Source organism: Vulpes vulpes, chromosome X (genome assembly GCF_048418805.1).
Source record: "Vulpes vulpes isolate BD-2025 chromosome X, VulVul3, whole genome shotgun sequence".
In the NCBI taxonomy this organism is placed as follows: domain Eukaryota; kingdom Metazoa; phylum Chordata; class Mammalia; order Carnivora; family Canidae; genus Vulpes; species Vulpes vulpes.
This window is the reverse complement of record NC_132796.1, coordinates 12933994-12955019: the sequence shown is the minus strand read 5'-3', so window position 1 is coordinate 12955019 and position 21026 is coordinate 12933994. Positions and strand designations below refer to the sequence as shown.

Here is a 21026-nt window from a genome sequence, read left to right as displayed (position 1 = left end):
AGCCCTAAACCCCAACAACCCCCACCCTAGCCACGCCCCTCCTGTCAAAAGATAGATTTCTCAACCTTCCTTCCACTGTCTAAATACCTGGAGCTAAGATGATTCCTTAAGTGAAAAAGAGATGCCTTCAAAATGGATAGCCAACAGCTCACCATTAATTGTGGGACCAAAGAATAGCTTTAAGATTTTATTTATTTATTCATGAGAGACACAGAGAGAGAGGCAGAGACACAGGCAGAGGGAGAAGCACGCTCCATGCAGGGAGCCTGATGTGGGACTCGATCCCTGCACCCAGGATCATGCCCTGGGCCAAAGGCAGGCGCTCAACCATTGAGCCACCCAGGTGTCCCAAAGAATAGCTATTATAGAAATTTTTGCAAAGGTAAATACACTGTATTCATCTACTACTTATAATAGCTTATTCCATCAGTACATTTGAAACTAAAATCACATAGGAATTAAAAACCTAAAGAAAAAAGCATTTAAATAAGTTTCTTTCCCTTCTCTGTAAATTTGAATAATTTTAAAGTTTAATACTTTCATTTATGCTCTCTCAAATATTACTGAAGCTAAAGAGCCTTATTTCTTTCACTTATTTTGTTTAAAGGGCTTCAATATTTTTAGTAATGGCTGTTCCTTTACTACCACTCATCTAAAAAAGCAAAAAACAAAAACAAAAAGCCAACACCCACATTCACTTCCTAATTATTTCAACTACCATCTGCTTAAATGAGATCGAATGTCTTCAACCAGTGCCAGGCCATGTGTTAAAAGCAGAAATTACTCAGTCCTTGCCACTGAGGGCCAGGGTGGCCCTTTAGAGGGAGCAGTTGGGAAAGATTATGCACATTTATGCCTTTTCCTGAGGAGAGAGTGTAGCTTGCCTTGGGTTCCCAAAGAGTCTTGGAAAAATTTATCGAGTAGGTAAAGGAAACTTTCAGAACATGCAGGTTCCTTTATTACACCATTTAACCTTCCTCTCTGAGAGGTGAGTCTTGCTGTTCCCAGATAAGGAAAATGAAACAGTGAGTTGCAATAACTTGCCCACAATCATATTAAAGTCAATAAAAGGAATTCGAATAATTCAAAACCAGGTCTGTCAAACTCAAGAGCCTAGGTTTTCTTCATTACACAACTCCTCTCACACTTCATACATTGGCCTTGAAAAATGAAAAGTCAAACAGATCTCTCATGCAGTTACAAAATAAACCTAAGAAGTTAAATGATGTCTAAAAATATATAGCATGCTACATATACTAGCATGAAATTAGGAAAACATTGGGAAAGAGCTTTAAGATTTTTAGCAGTGATTAACTCTGGAATTTAGGGAGGTAAGACAGGACTAATTTGGGGGTAGGGATATCTTTAAATAATTTTAAGTGATTATTTAAGGCATTGAGGTTGTTGTTTTACTTTTTTGGCCCAACTTGGGGCCTGAACACACGACCTTGAGATCTAGAGTCTGACACTTAACCAACTGAACCAAGCAAGCGCCCCTACTTTTTGTGTCATGGCATAAACTGAATTATCTCTAAAAATCCCTTCAACTCTATGTTTCTAATAATTAGCCCTAAGAGTTGTCAACCACCAAATGGGAATGTGAGGACAGGAGCCCATGCTTGCCAGACCCAATGGGAGCCAGTGAAGGAAGAACTGCCTGAGGAAATACTGAAAGGTACCAAAAATACTATCTCTCAAGACCAGCTATCAGCCTTAGTTGATTTTTAAAATATGAATCTTAATACCTCAAAATATAAACCTATCCAGTACTTTGAGGGGTTTTTACATTTCCAAATACAAATTTTACAAACTTATAACATTTACATTTTCATGTGCCTTTTTGTTTTCTTAAATAGGTGGATGGAGTTGGTGGGGGTTTCATATATTTTTTAAATCAGAAAAGTGACTTTAGCTTTGTATAAATAATTTAAAATAGTTTATATACTAAAGCTATTTTAGTCTTTCAAAGCATTATTCTGGATAGCAAACTTTTCCACACATTAACACTGCATCAATCATTCATCTCAAAATTCTGTTTTAACCATTTTGGACCAAAGCCTTTAAAATATATATTACATAATGATGGCTCCTTAAATAGTAGTCTGTTTCACTGTGTTAGAACAAAGGAATGAAATGAAATTAAGGGGTTTTAATTTTTAACAGATAAAATGATATATTACTGTGCACTAGAATATAATTAGATTCTGGAGTACATCTCCACAATATGCCTATATTCTTTTTTCGGGGGTGGGAGGGGCAGAAGGAGAGGGAGAGAGAATCTTAAGCAGCCTCTGCACCAATCTCATAACCCTGAGATCATGACCTGAACCAAAACCAATATTTGGATGCTTAATTGTGCCAACAAGGTATCCCCTTCCTATATTCTTTATGACAAAAAACTCTTAATATCTCAAAATATAAACTCTCACAGATGAAACCTTATTTTTATTTCAAGCATGAAATACTTGTCTGAGACTTCCTAATTTTATAGCACTGTCTTCCAAAACAGACCATGCAGACCCATATATGGGAATTCACTATATTAAAACCAGTGTCAGGGTGCCTGGTTGGCTCAGTCAGTTGGGCCCCTGCCTTCAGCTCAGGTCATGATCTCAGGGCTCCCTGCCCAGTGAGGAGTCTGCTTCTCCCTCTCCCTGCCACTCCCCCTGCTTGTGCTCTCTCGCTCTGTCAAATAAGTGAAAAAAATCTTTTTTTTTTTTTTGAAAAAAAAATCTTCAATTACATACATATATACAGTGTCATTTCAAATTGGAAAAGGAGGGGATGCCTGGGTGGCTTGGCGCTTAAGCACCTGCCTTCAGCCCAGGGTATGATCCTGGAGATCTGGGATCTAGTCCCGCATCGGGCTCCCTGCATGGAGCCTGCTTCTCCCTCTGCCCGTGTCTCTAATGAATAAATAAATAAAATCTTTAAAGAAAAAAAATCGGTAAAGGAGATAAATGATTTCATATATTTCTCAAATCATACGGGAAAAAAGGAACTGATATCCTGTAGCATCTCTCTGATGTACCAAGACTGGAAAACAGAAAATGGAAACCACAAAGAACTAGAGGTCCTAAGTAAAATTTTCTTCATAACCTTGGCAATGGAAAAGATCTAAGTAAAATAAGCGCAGAAGCTATTTTTTAAAGGAGAGGAAGATCAATTTGGAACCGCTTCAAAAGGCCACATTTGTACGAGCTTCAAATGAGTCAGAGACTTATTTGCAAGGGTTTGTGAACAAGCAGATCACAGTTAAAAAAACATGCTTAACCTCATTCATAATAAAAGAAATACAAATAAAAACATATACGGGACAACTGGGTGACTCAGCAGTTGAGTGTCTGCCTTTGGCTCAGGGCATGATCCCAGAGTCCCAGGATCAAGTCCCATATCGGGCTTCCTACATGGGGCCTGCTTCTCCCTCTGCCTGTGTCTCTGCCTCTCTCTCTGTCTCTCATGAATAAGTAAATAAAATCTTAAATATATATATATATATATATATATATATATATATATATCATCTTTAACCTACTGGATATAAAAAGGATGATTTAAAAAGAACAAAACAAATCATACTGTGGGCAAACAGGTCCCTCAGTACAGTCCTGGGAAGCCTAATTGGTAGAGTATTAGTTTTGTGGGAGTATTTAGCACTATCAATGTCTGAATACACATTCACTTTCACCCAACAATTCCACTGCTAGTTTACTCTGAAGATATTATCACTCAAGAGCAAAGGCTATTCACCAAACTACTGACTGTTACCACGCAAAACTACCTAAGTGTCTACAAATACTGAACTGGTTAAATAAACAATGCTCATCCATACAAGGTAAAACTACAGCTATTCAAAAGAATAAGGTAGATCCACATCAATATGAACAGATCTCCAAGGTATACTTTAGAGAAAAAGACAAACATCTAGTGCAAGATGAATGTCTCAGTATAAATTAAAATTGTATTCATATATAAGCCAGTATACTGGCAAAATTTTTTTCTGAGGATATCCTCAAAATTGTTTACCATGACAGAGGTGGGCCTAGAAGCTGGAAATGAATGAAGACTTACTTTTCATTTTACTATGTGAATGTATTACTTTCATTAAAAAAAAAAAAAAAAAAAAAAAAACTTTAAAGTTGATTAATTTATTCTTAATTTTGGGGTGAGATTACGATATTATTCTTACTCATTATTCTACTACTACACCCCAAGACCAGAGTCTAAGACTGTAGGAGTTCCTATTTCATGTCATCTTTTCCCTTTGCCCTGCTCTACAGACCTCTGGGTTTGTCCCCCTAAATCTTTATACTCACATTTTCTACTGGATTGTAGTAGAAGCAGGAGCTACTAAGCATGAGGTTTTGTAGCACTTCTCATTTATTTCCTTCTTAAAACAATTCTCAAAATGAAAATATCTCACTTAAATTTGGTCTCAGTTTATAACTATGGCTAGGACATCTACCAAATCACTTCACCAGTTTGAAAAAATTCAAGCATGGATAACTAACTATTCACAAGTGAAATCAGATGATCAATATCTCCTCAATGAAAACAGATACAAAAATCCTCAACAAAATATTAGCAAGGGGTACCTGGCTGACTCAGTCAGAAAAGCATGCTACTCTAGATCTCAGGGTTGTGAGTTCAAGTTCCACATTGTGTGTAGAGATTACTTAACTAAATGAAACTTTAAAAATAATAAAAATAGGGCAGCCCGGGTGGCTTAGCGGTTTAGCACGGCCTTCAGCCAAGGGCCTGATCCTGGGGACCCGGGATCGAGTCCCACATCAGCCTGCATGGAGCCTGCATGGAGCCTGCTTCTCTCCCTACCTGTGTCTCTGCCTCTCTCTCTCAATGGGTTTCCCATGAATAAATAAATAAAATGCTGGCAAGTCAAATTCAACAATACATTAAAAGGATCATACACTGGGATCGAGTGGGATTTATTCCAATGAATTCAAAGATGGTTCAATAACCACATATCAGGATGATACACCACATAAACAAAATGAATGATAAAAACCATGATCGTCTCAATAGATGTAGAAAAAGCATTTGGCGAAATTCAACATCCATTTTATAATAAAAACTCTCAGGGCACCTGGGTAGCTCAGTCGGTTAAATGTCTGACTCCGGATTTTGGCTCAGGTCATAATCTCCAGGTCCTGAGATCAAGCACCATGTCATCAGGCTCCCCACTCAGAGTCTGCTTGAGATTCTCTTCCTCTGCTTCCACCCTCCCCCCAACACACACACACACACTCACTCACTCTCTCTAAAATAAATAAATCTTTAAAGAATAAAATAAAAACTTTCAACAAAGTGTAGGTAGAAGGAACATACCTCAACATAATAAAGGCCATATATGACAAGCCCACAGCAAACATCATACTTAATGGTGAAAAACTGAAAGCTTCTCTTCTAACAAGAACAAGACAAGGATGCCTACCATTGCCACATTTATTCAACACAGTATTGCAAATCCTAGCCACAGCAACAGGCAAGAGAAAGAGAAAAAGGCACCCAGTTAAAAAAGGAATAGGCATCCAAAACTGTCAGTTTTTGCAGATGACATGATTCTACACATAGAAAACCCTAAAGACTCCACCAAAAAACTCTTAGAAAAAGTGAATCCACTAAAGTTGCAGCATACAAAATCAATATATAGAAATCGTTTGCATTTCTCTACACTAATAAAGAACTATCAGGAAAAGAAATTTTTAAAAACCCACCTAAAATGGCATCAAAAAGAAAGAATACCTAAGGAATAAATTTAAGGTAAGAAACACACACACTGGAAACTGTAAGACACTGTTGAGAAACACTGAAGACAACACACATATATGGAAAGATATTCTGTGCTCACGGACTGGAATAAACTCATGGATTAAAATAATTCACATTGCTAAAATGTCCATAATACTCAAGGCAATCTACAAATTCAATGCAATCCCTATCAAAATTCCAATGGCAGGCAGCCCTGGTGGCGCAGCGGTTTAGCACCGCCTGCAGCCCAGGGTGTGATCCTGGGAGACTGGGGATCGAGTCCCTCATCAGGCTCCTTGCATGGAGCCTGCTTCTCCCTCTGCCTGTGTCTGTGCCTCTCTCTGTGTGTGTGTGTGTGTGTCTCTCATGAATAAATAAATAAAATCTTAAAAAAAAAATTCCAATGGCATTTTTCACAGAACTAGAATAATATAAAATTCATATGCAATTACTTAAAAACCCAAGATAACCAAAGTAATCTTAAGAAAGAGAGCAAAGCTGGAGGTATCACACTATCACTCCCTGACTTCAAACTACAGCAGCCCAGGTGGCTCAGCGGTTCAGCACCGCCTTCGGCCCTGGGCCTGATCCTGGAGACCTGGGATTGAGTCTCACGTCGGGCTCCCTGCATGGAGCCTGCTTCTCCCTCTGCCTGTGTCTCTGCCTCTCTCTCTCTGTGTCTCTCACGAATAAATAAAGTCTTTAAAAAAAAAAAAAGAAAGAAAAGAAACTTAAAAAAAAAAAAAGGTAAAAATAGAACTACCACAAGATCTATTTCACTTCTGGTTATTTATCTGAAGAAAATGGAAATTCAAATTTGAAAAGATATTTGCATCCCTATATTCACTGCAGCATTATTTACAACAGCCAAGATATGGAAATTATCCATCAATGGATAAGGAAGATGTGATATATATATACACACAGTGCAGTATTACTCAGCCATAAAAAAGAATGCAATCAAAAAAAAAAATGCAATCTTGCCATTTGCAACATGGATGGACCTAGAGGGTATTGTGCTAAGTGAAACAAGTCAGAGAAAGACAAATATCATATGATTTCACTTATATGTGGAATCTAAAAAACAAAACTCAGAGGGAATAGATAGGTGGTTATTAGAGAGGAAGGGGGTTGGAGGTGGGCAAAAGTGTAAAGGAAGTCAATTGTATGGTGATGGATGATAAACAGACTCATGGTAGCAATCACTTCGTAGTGTATGCAAATATTGAATTATTATATTGCACATCTAAAACTAATATAATGTGATATTACCAATTTTACCTCAATTAAAATATACTGGAAAAGAAAAAACCCTAAGTCTACTGTTTGAGATATATGGAATTTACAAAAGAGGGTTAATATAGAATACATAAGGCTAAGTTCTGAGTAAAGGGAGGAAGGAAAAAACCTAACATCTACTAATTGCTTTGTGCTAAACATTTTAAATACCTTATTTAGTTTACCTTACAATTCTAAGATAGTGAGAAATGTCACTCCATTATACAGATAAACTAAGGAACAAAGAAGAGGGAAAAAGTCCATTATTTGAGACCTACATTTGTTGAGCGTGGCATGGAGGTAATGCTTCTATGGGGGATGTCCTAAAGAATCACATTTGAAGTTAAGAATCATGATGACTACCCAAGTGTTCACTGACAGATCAACAAATGTGATATATAATACATACATTAGAATAATTATTCAACCTTAAAAAGGAAAATCTTGACACATGCTAGAACATGGATGCACCTTGAAAACATCATGTTTAAGTGAGGGCTCCTGGTTGGCCCAGTCGGAAGAGCATAGGACTCTTGATTTGGGGATGATGAGTTCGAGCCCCATACTGGGTGTAGAGATTACTTAAATAAACTTTAAAAAGGGGTGCCTGGGTGGCTCAGTCAGTTGAATGCCCAGCTCTTGATTTCAGCTTAGGTCATGATCTCAGGGCCCTGAGATCAAGCCCCACATGGGCACCCCCTCCACCCCCCCTGTGCTCAGTGGGGAATCTGCTTGTCCCTCTCATTCTGCTCCTCCCTAGCCCCTCCACCCCCAGCTAGTGCTCTAAAATAAATAAAGAAAATCTTTTAAAAAATACATCTACAAAAGTGTTTAAAAAAATAAAATTTAAAAATATATATATCATGTTAAGTGAAAAAAAAAAAAAGACACAAAAGGACACTGTATGATTCCATTTATGTGCGATACCGACAATAGTCAAACAGATAAAGAAAATAGAATAATAGTTGCCAGGGGAATGGAGTACAGAGTTTCAGTTTGGAAAGATGAAAAAGTTCTGGAAATGGATGACTGTGTTGTTTGCACAACACTGTTGATGTAATTGATGTAATTAATGCCATTGAACGGTATGCCTAAAAAGGGTTAAAATGGTAAATTTTATTTTATTTTATTTTAACACCCCCCCCCCCAACATACACCTGAATCATGATGAATGTATTTTGGTTTAGAATGTTCTTCAAGCCTTTAGCAAATAAAACCTAACTTTATACCAGCCAGTAGGAATTAAATGTAAAAATATTCCGGTTGCTAGGATTACTGAATTGCTCCATTAGCAAGATAAAGCAGTTGAGTCAGTAGTAACTGGGATTCCACATTCCTAGAACAAGGCCTAGGAATAGGGCCAGGAAAAATAAGCCTATTCTCTTCTGACAGAATGGTCTTTGGGGAAGAAGAAGAAAGGAAAAGCAGAGCCCACTTCTGAGAAAACTCAGGGGCAGTGGTTCTCAAAGTATGGTCCCTGTGGACCCTTCCAGGTCATGTGTGCAAGCTCAAACATTATTTTCATAATAATACAGAGATATTATTTGTCTCTTGATGTTAACATTTGTACTAACGGTACAAAAGCAATAAAGGGTAACAGTGCATGCTCCTTAGAACAAAATCAAGGCAGTAGCACCAAACTAGAAGTCATGGTTTTCTTCACCATCATGTACTCTGAGGATAGGGGAGCTTTTTTACTTATAAATGCTCTTGAGGAAGCAATAAAGTTACAAATCTGTATTAAATCTCAACTAATGAGTACATACCCTTTTAACTGTGTGAAGACAAAGTACACATAAAGCACTAATGCTGCACATCAGTGTAATGGGATCTTTTCTTTTTTAATTATTTATTTATGGGGGGCAGAGACACAGGAGGAGGGAGAAGCAGGCTCCATGCCGGGAGCCCGACGTGGGACTCGATCCCAGGGCTCCAGAATCACGCCCTGAGTTGAAACCAGACGTTCAACCCTGAGCCACCCAGGCATCCCAAAATTTAGGATTTTTAAAAACTACCTGCTACCATGAGTTTGACAGATTCCCAATACTTAAGACTTCTCTATACAACATAGGGACTAAAGTCAATAATAATGTAATAACACTGTGGTGACATAGAGACTACACTTAACAGTAGTGAACACTGAGTAATGTATAGAATTGTTAAATCACTATGCTTTACACCTGAAACTAATATAATGCTGTTAAAAAAAAAAAAGACTCCCCTGATGACATCAGTGGTGATACTAACATGATTTTGATATAAGAAAATGTGTCAACATTTAGAAGATCAACACAATTTGGTAAACCAAATGACTAGTAGGCAATGTTACAAAATGACACATGGAGAAAGAATATCCATTCAAGTGTAAAACAGACAATTACCATTAGATTTTAATAGTACTGGGGATCCCTGGGTGGCTCAGTGGTTTAGTGCCTGCCTTCGGCCCAGGGCGTGATTCTGGGGTCCCGGGATCGAGTCCCACGTCAGGTTCCCTTCATGGAGCCTGCTTCTCCCTCTGCCTGTGTCTCTGCCTCTCTTTCTCTCTCTTCTCTCTCTGTTTGTCTTTCATGGATAAATAAATAAAATCTTTAAAAAAAAATCAATTTAGATTTTAATAGTACTAAAAGTTCAGTAGAGTTTCAGATTCCACATTGGCGACTAACTTTCAAGAACTACTACTTGCCAAGTTTTGATGTAGTATCAGAATTTCCACAACTGTCTATTAAAACACTACTCCTTCTTCCGGTTCCACCTACATATATGTGTAAGGCCAGACTGACTTCAACTACAATGGCATACTGCCAAAGACAGAATATGAGAATTCAGCTATTAAGCCATTCATTAAAGAAATCTACAAAAACATAAAACAATGCCACTCTTCTCACTTTAAACTTCCTTCATCTATTTCACCCATGCCCCCACCCATCTCCCCTCTGGCAATCATCAGTTTGTTCTCTGTATTTGGGAGTCTGTTGTTTTGGAAAATCAGTATTTAATTTTCAAAAACCATTATGCTGATATGTGGTAAGCAGCTTCTGACATGGCCCTGGATGATCCCAGTGATCCTCCTGGTATTTACAACCTTATATAATCCACCCCCCCTCCCCCCGAAGGTGGACTAGACCTAGTGGACTGACTTCTAATGAAGAGAGAATCTGGCAAAAGTGAAGGGATGTCACCTCTATGGTTATGTGACAAAAGATTGCAACTTCCTTCTCTCTTCTGCTGACAGTCTTGGTCATTCTGATGAAGCCAGCAGCCATGTTGTGAGATGCCTATAGAAAGGCCCATGTGGCAAGGAACCAAGGGAACCCTGGAGCCAACAGCTCATAAGGAACTGAATCCTGCAAACAGCTACATGAGTGAGCTAGGAAACGGATCTGTCCCCATCAGGCCTTCGGATGAGTGCAGTCCATGAGACCCTGAAGCAGAGGACCCAACTAAGCCACACCCAGATTCCTGACCTATAGGAAGAGTGAGATCATAAACATTTCAAGCATTAAGTTTTGGGGTAACACAGCAATAGATAATTAGTACAATAGGAGTTCTTTTTTTTTTTTTTTTTAAGATTTTATTTGGGCAGCCTGGGTGGCTCAGCGGTTTAGCGCTGCCTTCAATCCAGGGTGTGATCCTGAAGACCTGGGATCACGTCCCGTATTGGGCTCCCTGCATGGAGCCTGCTTCTGTCTCTGCCTCTCTCTCTCTCTCTCATGAATAAATAAAATCTTTTAAAAAATCAAAATAAAAAGATTTTATTTGAGAAAGAGAGAGCGAGCGCGCATAAGAGAGAGCATGAGCTGGGGGAGAGGCAGCTGGAGAGGGAAAGGCAGACTCCGGCTGAGCAGCGAGCCCGATGCAGGGCTCAATCCCAGGACCCCGGGATCATGACCTGAGCTGAAAGCAGATGCTTAACTGGCTAAGCCACCCAGGTACCCCTATATGAGTTCTTTTTAAATGAATAATTATTTAAAATTTGCTTTAATTTCTAATACGTGAAATATCAGATATAACCCACAGAAACTACTTAGGGTTCTCAATAATTTTTAAGTATGCAGAAAGATCCTCAAGTTTAAGAACTGCTGTCCTGGTTATGGTGGAACAGAAAGAGAGAGACTACAGGACACCTGGGTGGCTCAGTGGTTGAGTATCTGCCTTCGGCTTGGGATGTGATCCTGGAGTTCCAAGATCAAGTCCCACATGGGGCCCCTGCACGGAGCCTGCTTCTCCTCCCTCTGCCTGTCTCTGCCTCTCTCTGTGTCTCTCATGAATAAATAAATAAGGTCTTTAAAAAAAAAGGGGGGGGGAATCCCTGGGTGACTCAGCAGTTTGGCGCCTGCCTTTGGCCCAGGGCGCGATCCTGGAGTCCCGGGATCGAGTCCCACGGCATGGAGCCTGCTTCTCCCTCCTCCTGTGTCTCTGCCTCTCTCTGTCTCTATGTCTATCATAAATGAATAAATCTTTAAAAAAAAAAAAAAAAAAGGGAAGAGAGACTAGAAGGCCAACTCACTCAAACCATGGTCTGAGAGGGATCCTTATCTCAGCACCCTTAACCAAGCAAATCCACCTCTAGGGAATATGACCCTGAGACCAAGTACAAAGACAGGGAGCCAAGAGTGCCACTTCCTCTGGTTCATTCAGAAGCCTCTCCAACAGTACTTGATATACTTCCTCATTTAATCCTCAGAACTATCTTACAGGCAAGTGTGATGAACAAACAGGCTCACTGATATAACTTAAAGTAGTTTGTCCTTCTCAGTCATGAGCCTAAGGGCTTAGAAAGCAGAGACTGAATTCTTAGCTTTCTCTCATTCCAGAGGATATGCTCTTCCAAGGTTATGTTAAAAATAAATGTGGTGGGCAGCGGTTTAACGCCGCCTTCAGTCCAGGGCCTGATCCTGGAGTCCCGGGATCGAGTCCCGCGTTGGGCTCCCTGCATGGAGCCTGCTTCTCCCTCTGCCTGTGTCTCTGCCTCTCTCTCTCTCTCTGTGTCTCTCATGAATAAATAAATAAAATCTTTAAAAAATAATAAAATAAATGTGGTGATGGTCACAAAACTCTGAATACACTAAAAACCACTGAACCGTACATTTTAAGTGGGTGAATTGTATGTGAATTATACTTCAACAAAGCTGTTAACCAAAAAATTAGTAAATTAATACATGAGTAAAGCCAGATCAATGACAGGGTTCCAAGGAGGGAAATAAACTGGAGGCATAAGTTCTAGGGAGTTGTCCCAACTCCTAACTTTTGGCAGCAAAATGCTGCCAATGATCTGTCACAATTATGTTAGGAGCACGGGGAGCACATGGAGGCGTTAATAAGTAAATGAGGAAAAAAAGAGAAACCAGAGCTGAAGGTAGGATGAGGGAACCTGATTTCCCCCACTGGCGAAGAAGCAAAGAGTGAGCAAAGACGTCTGGAAAAAGGTCTAACTGGGACACAGCTTCTTTAGCCTTATGATCTCTCTTGTAGTAGTGTTACTATCTACAGTAGTAGGTGCTAACATCTGTATTAGACTATACACATCATTTGCATTTTAAAACAAAGATCGCATTAGATTTCGCATTTAATTTCTATGACTCTTATAAAGGGTGCTAGATTCTATTATTTGCAAAATCATTTCTAGCTCTAAAACTGTAATTCAATGATAATCTGCAAACTGGGAGATATCTGCATTAGCCTAAACACCTATCTAGGCAGCAAAAATATCTGGAAACCCCAAATTTTAATGCTCAAAGCTACTGAAATATGCTTGGGCCTGACCTATTTTGCAGAGGGGCAGGGGCTGGGTCACACACAATTAGTATCTTCAAGTCACAGACTCCTAAGATGTAAAATGGTCTTCTACTTTTATGGGTTACTAAATGGAACACCCCGTCCCAATTTTATGAAGTCATACTTTGCCAGCTCCACGTGCAACAACCATGATGTACCTCTGAACGTCAAGCTTTCTCTTTTTTCTTGTCCTATTTACCCAGACCACTTTAGCTCTTTATTAACACCATGTTGTGTGGACTTTAAGACAGGTTTTTACAAAAAGGTCTCTCTAAACCCTTTATCTTTCGATTTGTCCAAATTATACTTGGAGGTGCTTTTGCAGGAAGTTAAAGCAGCTTATCTCCTAAATCATTTATCTTAAAGTTGACCTAAGGCCTAAGTGAAACAAAAGGTATGAAACCTGAAAGGATCAAAACTTCCCAAATTATAATAGCTTTTCTATACCCCTAGTGATCCAACCCACCCTTCAGAGTTTCATTTTCATTCAACAAAAATGATTATTCTTTTGACTCACCACTGAGTTTGGGTTACATTCAACAAGGAGCATGTTTTTACTTACTATTCTCAAGAAATGAGTTAAGAGAGCACAAGACACATGACATATGGGTAATGACTTTGGAGCCCCAGAAGTCTGACCTTTGAACATACCACTTACTGCCTCCTATGCAGCCATGAGGGAGATCAACGTCAGTTTCCTTATCTGTGAGGTAGGGATATATATTATCTACCTCCCAGAGTTGTAAGATTAGACATAATCAATATAAACTGAGCATGCAGATTATAATAACATCTGAATAAGGATGCATTTGCAAATTATGCAAAATGCCTACATTCTCACTTTTAATATGGCCCACATGCCAATTGATAAAATCCTTGGCAAAATGTGTTTCTTAGCTACTGGCACATCTTACAAACCATTCCATATTGACCTTTCTGAAAGTAGGAAAAGAAGTGGAGAGAGATGCCTGGGCATGATCCCAGGGTCCTGGGATCAAGTCCCACACCAGGCTCCCCATGGGGGGCCCGCTTCTCCCTGTCTGTGCCTCTGCCCCTCTGTCTCTCTTATAAATAAATAAAATCTTTAAGAAAAAGAAAAAAAGTGGAGAAGTGCTGGTTTAGCAATATTATTTATGACAGACTACAAAGTAGGAAGTTGAGGATAATGAGGGTTGTTCTGGGGGACATTTTTGAAATGTAACAGAATGCAAATCAACACCCTGAGCAAGAAATGCTAAGGGAATTATTTTGAAAAAAATTATTTTGATAGCATAGGAGGACACCACCAGTTATTTTATATATCTTTTCCATCAAGTAATAAAATTTAAGTAGCTTTAAATATAAAGAGAGTTTCAACTAGGAAATAAATTGAATCATAAAAATATACTCTCAGGGTTCAAATCCTTAAAGGGTCACCTGACCTATTTTTATTTTCTTATGGAAATGCTCCACTTGGGAAACATTTAAACATACCTAATTTTCAATGTTAATGAATACTACATTAAATTTGTATATTACTTTATACATTTAAATACTGTCACATTTGTTACATCAACTAAAAGTTACTGATAATCAGCATAGAACCAAACAAAAAGGAGCTGAGGGGGAAGGGGGTGAGTGGGGGGAGGGAAAGGCAAGGAATTTCTTTGGGATACTAGATTAAAACTTGCTAGGTAAGCAGAAACTGTCCATTTAGTAGGGTACAGTGGTTGCACAATTATATATCAACTCTAGGCCAACTTCACCAACTCTAAGCTATGTTATTTAAAGCAAGTTTTCTGTTATTTGACTGAGCCTCAGATGTCATATCTATACACCTGGGGATATTACCTATTCTGCAAAGGTAAGAAGATATGAGAATGTAAGCACATTTTAAGTGCCTAGCACATTGCAGGAGACAGTCAAGACTCAAATTTCTTTCCTTTGAAACTCAACTCTCTGTAAAGTGTAAAATCTGAACAACACATCTACTGAAAAATCTATTATAGTGAATCCTTCTGTAAAGAATCCCATTTAAAAGAAAAAAAAAAAAAAAAAGAATCCCATATAAGGGATACCTGGGTGGCTCAGCAGTTGAGCATCTGCCTTCAGCCTGATCAGGGCATGATCCCGGGTCCAGGGATCAAGTCCCACATTGGGCTCCCCTCGAGGAGCCTGCTTCTCCCTCTGCCTATGTCTCTGCCTCTCTCTCTGCGTCTTAAGAAAAAAAAAAAAAGATTCCCATACAAAAGCAAATCATACACACCCTGTTTTATGGTATCTAGATTTGACATATACATTCCTACATAAAACTCTAATCAGGGATCCCTGGGTGGCGCAGCAGTTTGGCACCTGCCTTTTGGCCCAGGGCGCAATCCTGGAGACCCGGGATCAAATCCCACGTCGGGCTCCCGGTGCATGGAGCCTGCTTCTCTCTCTGCCTGTGTCTCTGCCTCTCTCTCTCAATCTGTGTCGCTCATGAATAAATAAATAAAATCTTAAAAAAAAAAAAAAAAAAAGAATCTAAAAAACAAACAAACAAAAAAAAAACCAAATGAATAAAAAGAACAAACAGACCCATACAAAGAACTGATGGTTGCCAGAGGGGAAGGTAGTGGGGGGAATGGGCAAAATGGGTGAAAGGGAGTGGGAGGTACAGGCTTCCAGTTATGGAATGAATTAAGTCACAGGAATAAAAGGTACAGCATCGGGAATATAATCAAAGGTATCAGAACTGTATGGTGACAGACGGTAGCTACACTTGTGGTGCATGTATAATTCATAATGTATAGACTTGTTGAATCACTAGGTTGTACACCTGAAACTAGCAGAACATTGTATGTCAACTATACTTCAAATAAAAAATAAATAAAAAAGCTTTTTGGAGTGCCTGGGTGGCTCAATTAAGCATCCAACTTTGATAGCAGCTCAGGTCTTGATATCAGGGTCGTGAGTTCAAGTCCCACATTGGGCTCCATGCTGGACGTGGTGCCTACTTAAAACAAAAACACACAGAGGCAAAAACAAACAAACAAACAAACAAACAAAACCTACCACCACCACCACCAATACTTCTCTAGTCAAGACCAATATAAATGACACACATAACATAACACCTTCCAATAACATAGTACATAAATGTAGCATATTATGATCTAAAAACATGGAATTACCAAAGGAATGTGCTACAGCCGGTCTGCTCTCATTACTGCTTTGCCTCTTTGGCCACCATTAAAATGAAATTGACCAAAGTTTGATGATAGACAACAATGTTGTAAATAGAAGATCACTTTGAATATTATTTAATCTCTGTATCATAAGAGTGGAAATTCAAATCCACAAATGGGGAGAAAAACAAGATAATGAAATGGTTTCTTCCTATCCCATACTCTTGCCTCACCCTGAGTGGACTTCTCATTTTTTCTATCAGGGAGTGATTCTGGGAAAAGAGAAGACTACAAAGCTTGGTAGGTATATTTACAAAATTAATAGCACCCTAAAAGCAAGAGAAATGTATCTTTCATATATTCCCCTTGCCAGAACAAGTAAAATTATACAGGCCCAGGAGCGTGCTGAACGCTTCTCATCAATTCTTATTCTTCACAACAATTCTATGTGGTAGGTATTAGCATCATCGCCACTTTACAGATGATGCAACTGAGGCTCAGAAAGATTGAGAAACCAAGGTTGCACAGCTAATACGTGGCAGAGAGCCAAGAGTCTTGACTCCAAAATCCATACTATTCACCTACTAGTACACTACTTATTACCTAGATGAAAGGGTATTGGTTTCTAGACTTGGCTTCACCCCTTGGGCAAATCACTTGACCTTGCTGAGTAGCTTCTCATCTATAAATGAGGGCAATGACAGCTTCTCCACAGCATCCAGTATGCTGAAAGAGTTAACGTATGGACAAATATGCTGTAAAAATTATGGGGTGCTTTGCAGATATAAGATTTTAATTTGAGCCTTGGTTACATATCTTTATTTTTCCAAATGGTTTATTGACCTAAAAACGTTTAATAGTAGTTTAAATCATTTTTAACATTCCCAAGCAAAAATCTAGTATTAAACCAAAACAAACCTACCTTAGACATTCTGGAAAAAGCAAAACTATATAGATAGTAAAAATATCAGTAGCTGCCAATGGTTTGGGGGAATAGGAGAAGGAAAAATAGGGGATTTTCAGGGAAGTTAAACTATTCCATATGATACTGTAATGGTGGATACATGTCACTATACATTTGTCAAAACTCTTAAAATGTACAATACTAAGAATGAACCCCAATGAAAATTATGGACTTTTGTTAATGGTAATGTATGGATATTGTTGCATCAATTCTAACAAATGCACCACACTAATGCCAGATGTAAATAATAGGGGATAACGGTGTGTGTGAGGGAATATATGGGAACTCTGTAATTGATGCTCAATTTTTCTATAATCTAAAAGTGCTCAAAAATTATCAAATTTTTTAAATCAACCTCATAAAATAAATTCTACATAGAAATTTAGAGAGTAATGAATGACCTTGGTGGCCTAAAAAAATGCCTGAATACCTGACAATGTATATCCCATCTTTTTAGACCAATGTTGTCCAATAGAATTTTATGCAATGATATAAATATTTTTGATCTGCTCTAACTAACACAGTAGCCACTAGCCACAAAGGCTACTGAACACTTGAAATGTGGCTAGTATGAGTGAAGAATGGAATGTTTAATTTTATTTAATTTCAATTTACATTTAAACAGCCACATGCAGCTAATGGCTATCATATCAGCACAGTTTTAGACAATTCAAGAGGCCTCTAGAAATGTACTATAGTATTAACCAGAAGAAAAGAGTTACCTCAGAGACCATTCAAATGGATGTAGTTATGAAACAATGCCACAATTAACTGAGCTGGCGAAGAATGACTAAGTAGGTGGTTCAAACTAAGAACCAATAAAGTCCATCTCCAGTTGTTTTTCACTTTAAGTCCCATAATGTAACCAAAGTGACTGTACACTTTTCCTTTAATTCTCTCAATATTTTCAAAACAAACGATGTTAATCAAACATCGTTTCTGCTTCCTGAAAAAATACGGTACAAGTCAAATTAGAATTAGGAATATTTTTTCAAGTTGGTAACCCAGAGAAAATAAAATATTAAGGGTCATAAATAAGTGATTTTTGCAGACACAAGATAGTCACCCAATTTTTTTAAACGAAAATTCAAAAACTAATATTCAATCATGTATTTCAATTCCATGTCATAGTCAGTTGGAAATCAAAAGGAAAAAAGATGCCCAGAAAAACAAGAGCAAAGAAAAAAGGTACATGAGATAAGAAAACAAAAACAGTACAGACACATATAACTATTCATATCCAGCTGTTACCCAGAATGCTACCTCAAAGGGTCATTACCTCTTATCTCGGGCATTTAAAATGCTAGTTGATAAACCTCAGTTCCTAATTCAGACTTTTGGTCCTTATCCCAGTGGCATAAACAGGAACTTATGTCTTCAATCGCAGTGGCTTTTTATCAGAGCCCTCCCTTGGGGGACCTATGAAATCAAACACTGAGATTGGCTCCCCACCCTCAGGGAATAAATGAAGTGACCGAAGTGACAGTTTTGAATCCCTAGAGTACATTCAGTCCACAGCTTCTTTTTCAGTCTTTCAAGTACTGGATCTTTATTTCAGAGTATAAAGAGAGAGGTAACTGAGAAGTAGTAACACCCTTATGCAGGAAGATATAAAAATACTCGACCTTAGGAACAGGCCCCCGAAAGCTCCAATTCTTGACACTTTGCTCAGATGTAAACCAAACCTTTGTTCTCCTTTTTCAAGCTGGTAAGTCTCATTAGAAAAATATTATTTAGTAATTTCACACAGGAGTGATTTTTAGAGTATCCAAATGCATAATTAACAATATTAAAAAGCCCTGAGTGATCAAGCAGGACGTCCAACAAGTCGAACGTTTCAATATGATCCACCGTAAGGAAAAAGAGATGGGATTTCCACCTTTCCAGCGCCTTTCCCCGCGGATTTCCATTCCTGGGCCCTGAAAGCCCTGTACCCCATTAGTTGTGCAATCTTTTTCGAACTCCACCCACTGACTCCAGAACAAGTGGAATTCTCCCATTCTGAAGGTCTAGATTTTCCTGTATCCAGGGAGACATTGAAAACTCCTTGACGTGAGTCAAGTAAGGCAAGGGGGAACGGTCCAGCCTGTCTCCCAGATTAAGAGAGACCAAAGGCCAGGGTGGGGGAGGCGCTCAAGTTTCTGCTCACCCAAAAAAAAAAAAAAAATAAAAGAAAGAAAAGAAGGGGAAATAAAGAAAGAGCAAGAAAGGGGAGGGAGGCCTGAAATGGGAAGACTGGCTATATCACGCAATGCTGCCCCCAACTCTGCGGGACCCAGGTCCACCAGCATCGTCTCTCATCGCCCGCCCCACGTGCAGCCAGGCCCGTGGTGCCCAGAGACAAGCCCGGGGGCCCAGGAGCGGAGTGGCCCCTCCAGCCCCGCGGTGCTCGCCCGCCCGCGCAGTGGCGGGGAGCGCAGGGGGGCGGGGGAAGGGGGGCGCAGTGCAACCCCGGCTCCCGCGCGGTTATCTTACTGCGCAACAGCCTCGCCCGCGCCGCCCGGGCGCACCCCGCAGCGCGCCCTGCGCACCTGCCGGGGGAGAGCAGGGCCAGCCGGTGACCCAAGCAGCCCTCCGACGGCGGCGCCCGGCGCGGGGCGCGCGGCTGAGCACTGCGAGCACGGAGAGCACGCCGAGGGCGGGGGCTGGGAGAAGGAACACCTGGTGTCCGGGGTTCCCCGGTGCCGGCCGCACGTGGCTGTCACACCTGGCGCGCCCCCGCCTCGCACCCCTTCCCCTTCACACCAGGTTGCGCCCCCTGCTCTCTCCCCACCTCTGCCGCGCGCCCCCCAACCCCAGCCGTCGCTCCCTCTTACCCCATCCATCCCGGTCCCAAATCCCCCCCCCACCTGCTCCCACTGTCGTCACCCCCGGGAGGAAAAAAGGCCGGATGTTAGTCCCGCGGCTAAAGGTAACCGGAGAGAGTGAAGATGTGGACCCCGAAAAATCTACCCGGGCATTCCCCCGGCCGGGCAACAACGCGGACGCCTCCCACACTGACCTTTTGCCGCGGGCTGCGTCGCCGTCCGCTCCGTCCGGCCTCAATAGCCTCCTCGGCGCCGCCGCCTCTTCCCCGCGCTGCCTCCTCTACCCGCGTCGCCATGAGGTGACGGCAGCAGCCAAACAAGCGGCCGGACAAGGGGCACGGAACCTTTCAGGGCCCCCGCGCCCCGCCCCTGAGCCCCCACGGCCAATCGCCGCATGAAAGGCTTCCCACGTGACCGGAGGAGGTTGGCCCCCGAGGGGTTGGAGCGGGATGGGGGTGGGGAGCATTGAAGTCTGGGCTGGGCTTCTGCAGGGCCGAGGGGCTAACACAGGCCGCGCGAGTCTGCGCAGACAGGGAAAAGTACTCTGAAGCCGACTACATGTCCCAGCAGGCGGCGCGGCCACGGCTCACAGGCTCAGCTCAGGATTGGAGCGTTAGGCGGCGTTCTGAAACGGGGAGAGTGTCCACTGGGTTGCGCGTGCTGCCTACTGGGACTTGTAGTTTTGTGGAAGCGATGTACCGGTACCGGAAGGTACTCTTGATTATCCTTTGGGAAAAGTTTAGAAATATTCCAGCGTTTGGGAGAGAGCGGGAGTGGGGACACGTTGTTGTGTTTTTGTTTCTCCTCTTCGGAATTGAGCCCATATGACTTAGGCATAAGGGGAAATCGTGACTTTCCAGGCGGGAGAGATGTAATGCCTTTCAGAATTTGAGGCTTCTGGCTGGGACGCTTGCCCGGAGTCCTGCTCCTCCAGCAGAGCTCGCAGCACCGTTTACCTGTCCTGAGCTCCTGGGGGGTGGGGGCTGCGTCCGATTCACCTGGGCTGAACCGCCCGGTCTCCTAGCACAGTTTTCCACACTTAGTTGGCGCTTAATACATGTTGAATGTATCCTGTTTTCTCCGCTAGTCGTTTCGTTACCGAAATTTTTAAACATACTAGGTTGGCTGAATCGCTTTTTTTTTTTCTTGACAGGATTGGGGCGGGGGGTGCAGTTTTCCTCAGGAATATTCCTTTCCATCTGATGGAACCAGATCTTTAATGACTGAGCCTCTGAAAGTCATAGATCTTCATCTATGATCTATGATATATATATGATATATATTTAA

At 40.8% G+C, this 21026-nt stretch overlaps 1 protein-coding gene across 1 annotated transcript in view; it reads right to left on the bottom strand.

The window, feature by feature from the left end:
* The window catches only part of TXLNG (taxilin gamma), a 54407-nt gene extending 34145 nt beyond the window's left edge, over positions 1 to 20262 (bottom strand). The window contains exon 1 of the mRNA XM_025997523.2: positions 19934 to 20262. Coding sequence (XP_025853308.1) covers positions 19934 to 20035 — 102 coding nt within the window. The 5' untranslated portion in view covers positions 20036 to 20262. The remainder of the gene's footprint in view (positions 1 to 19933) is intronic.
* Positions 20263 to 21026: the final 764 nt, after the last annotated feature.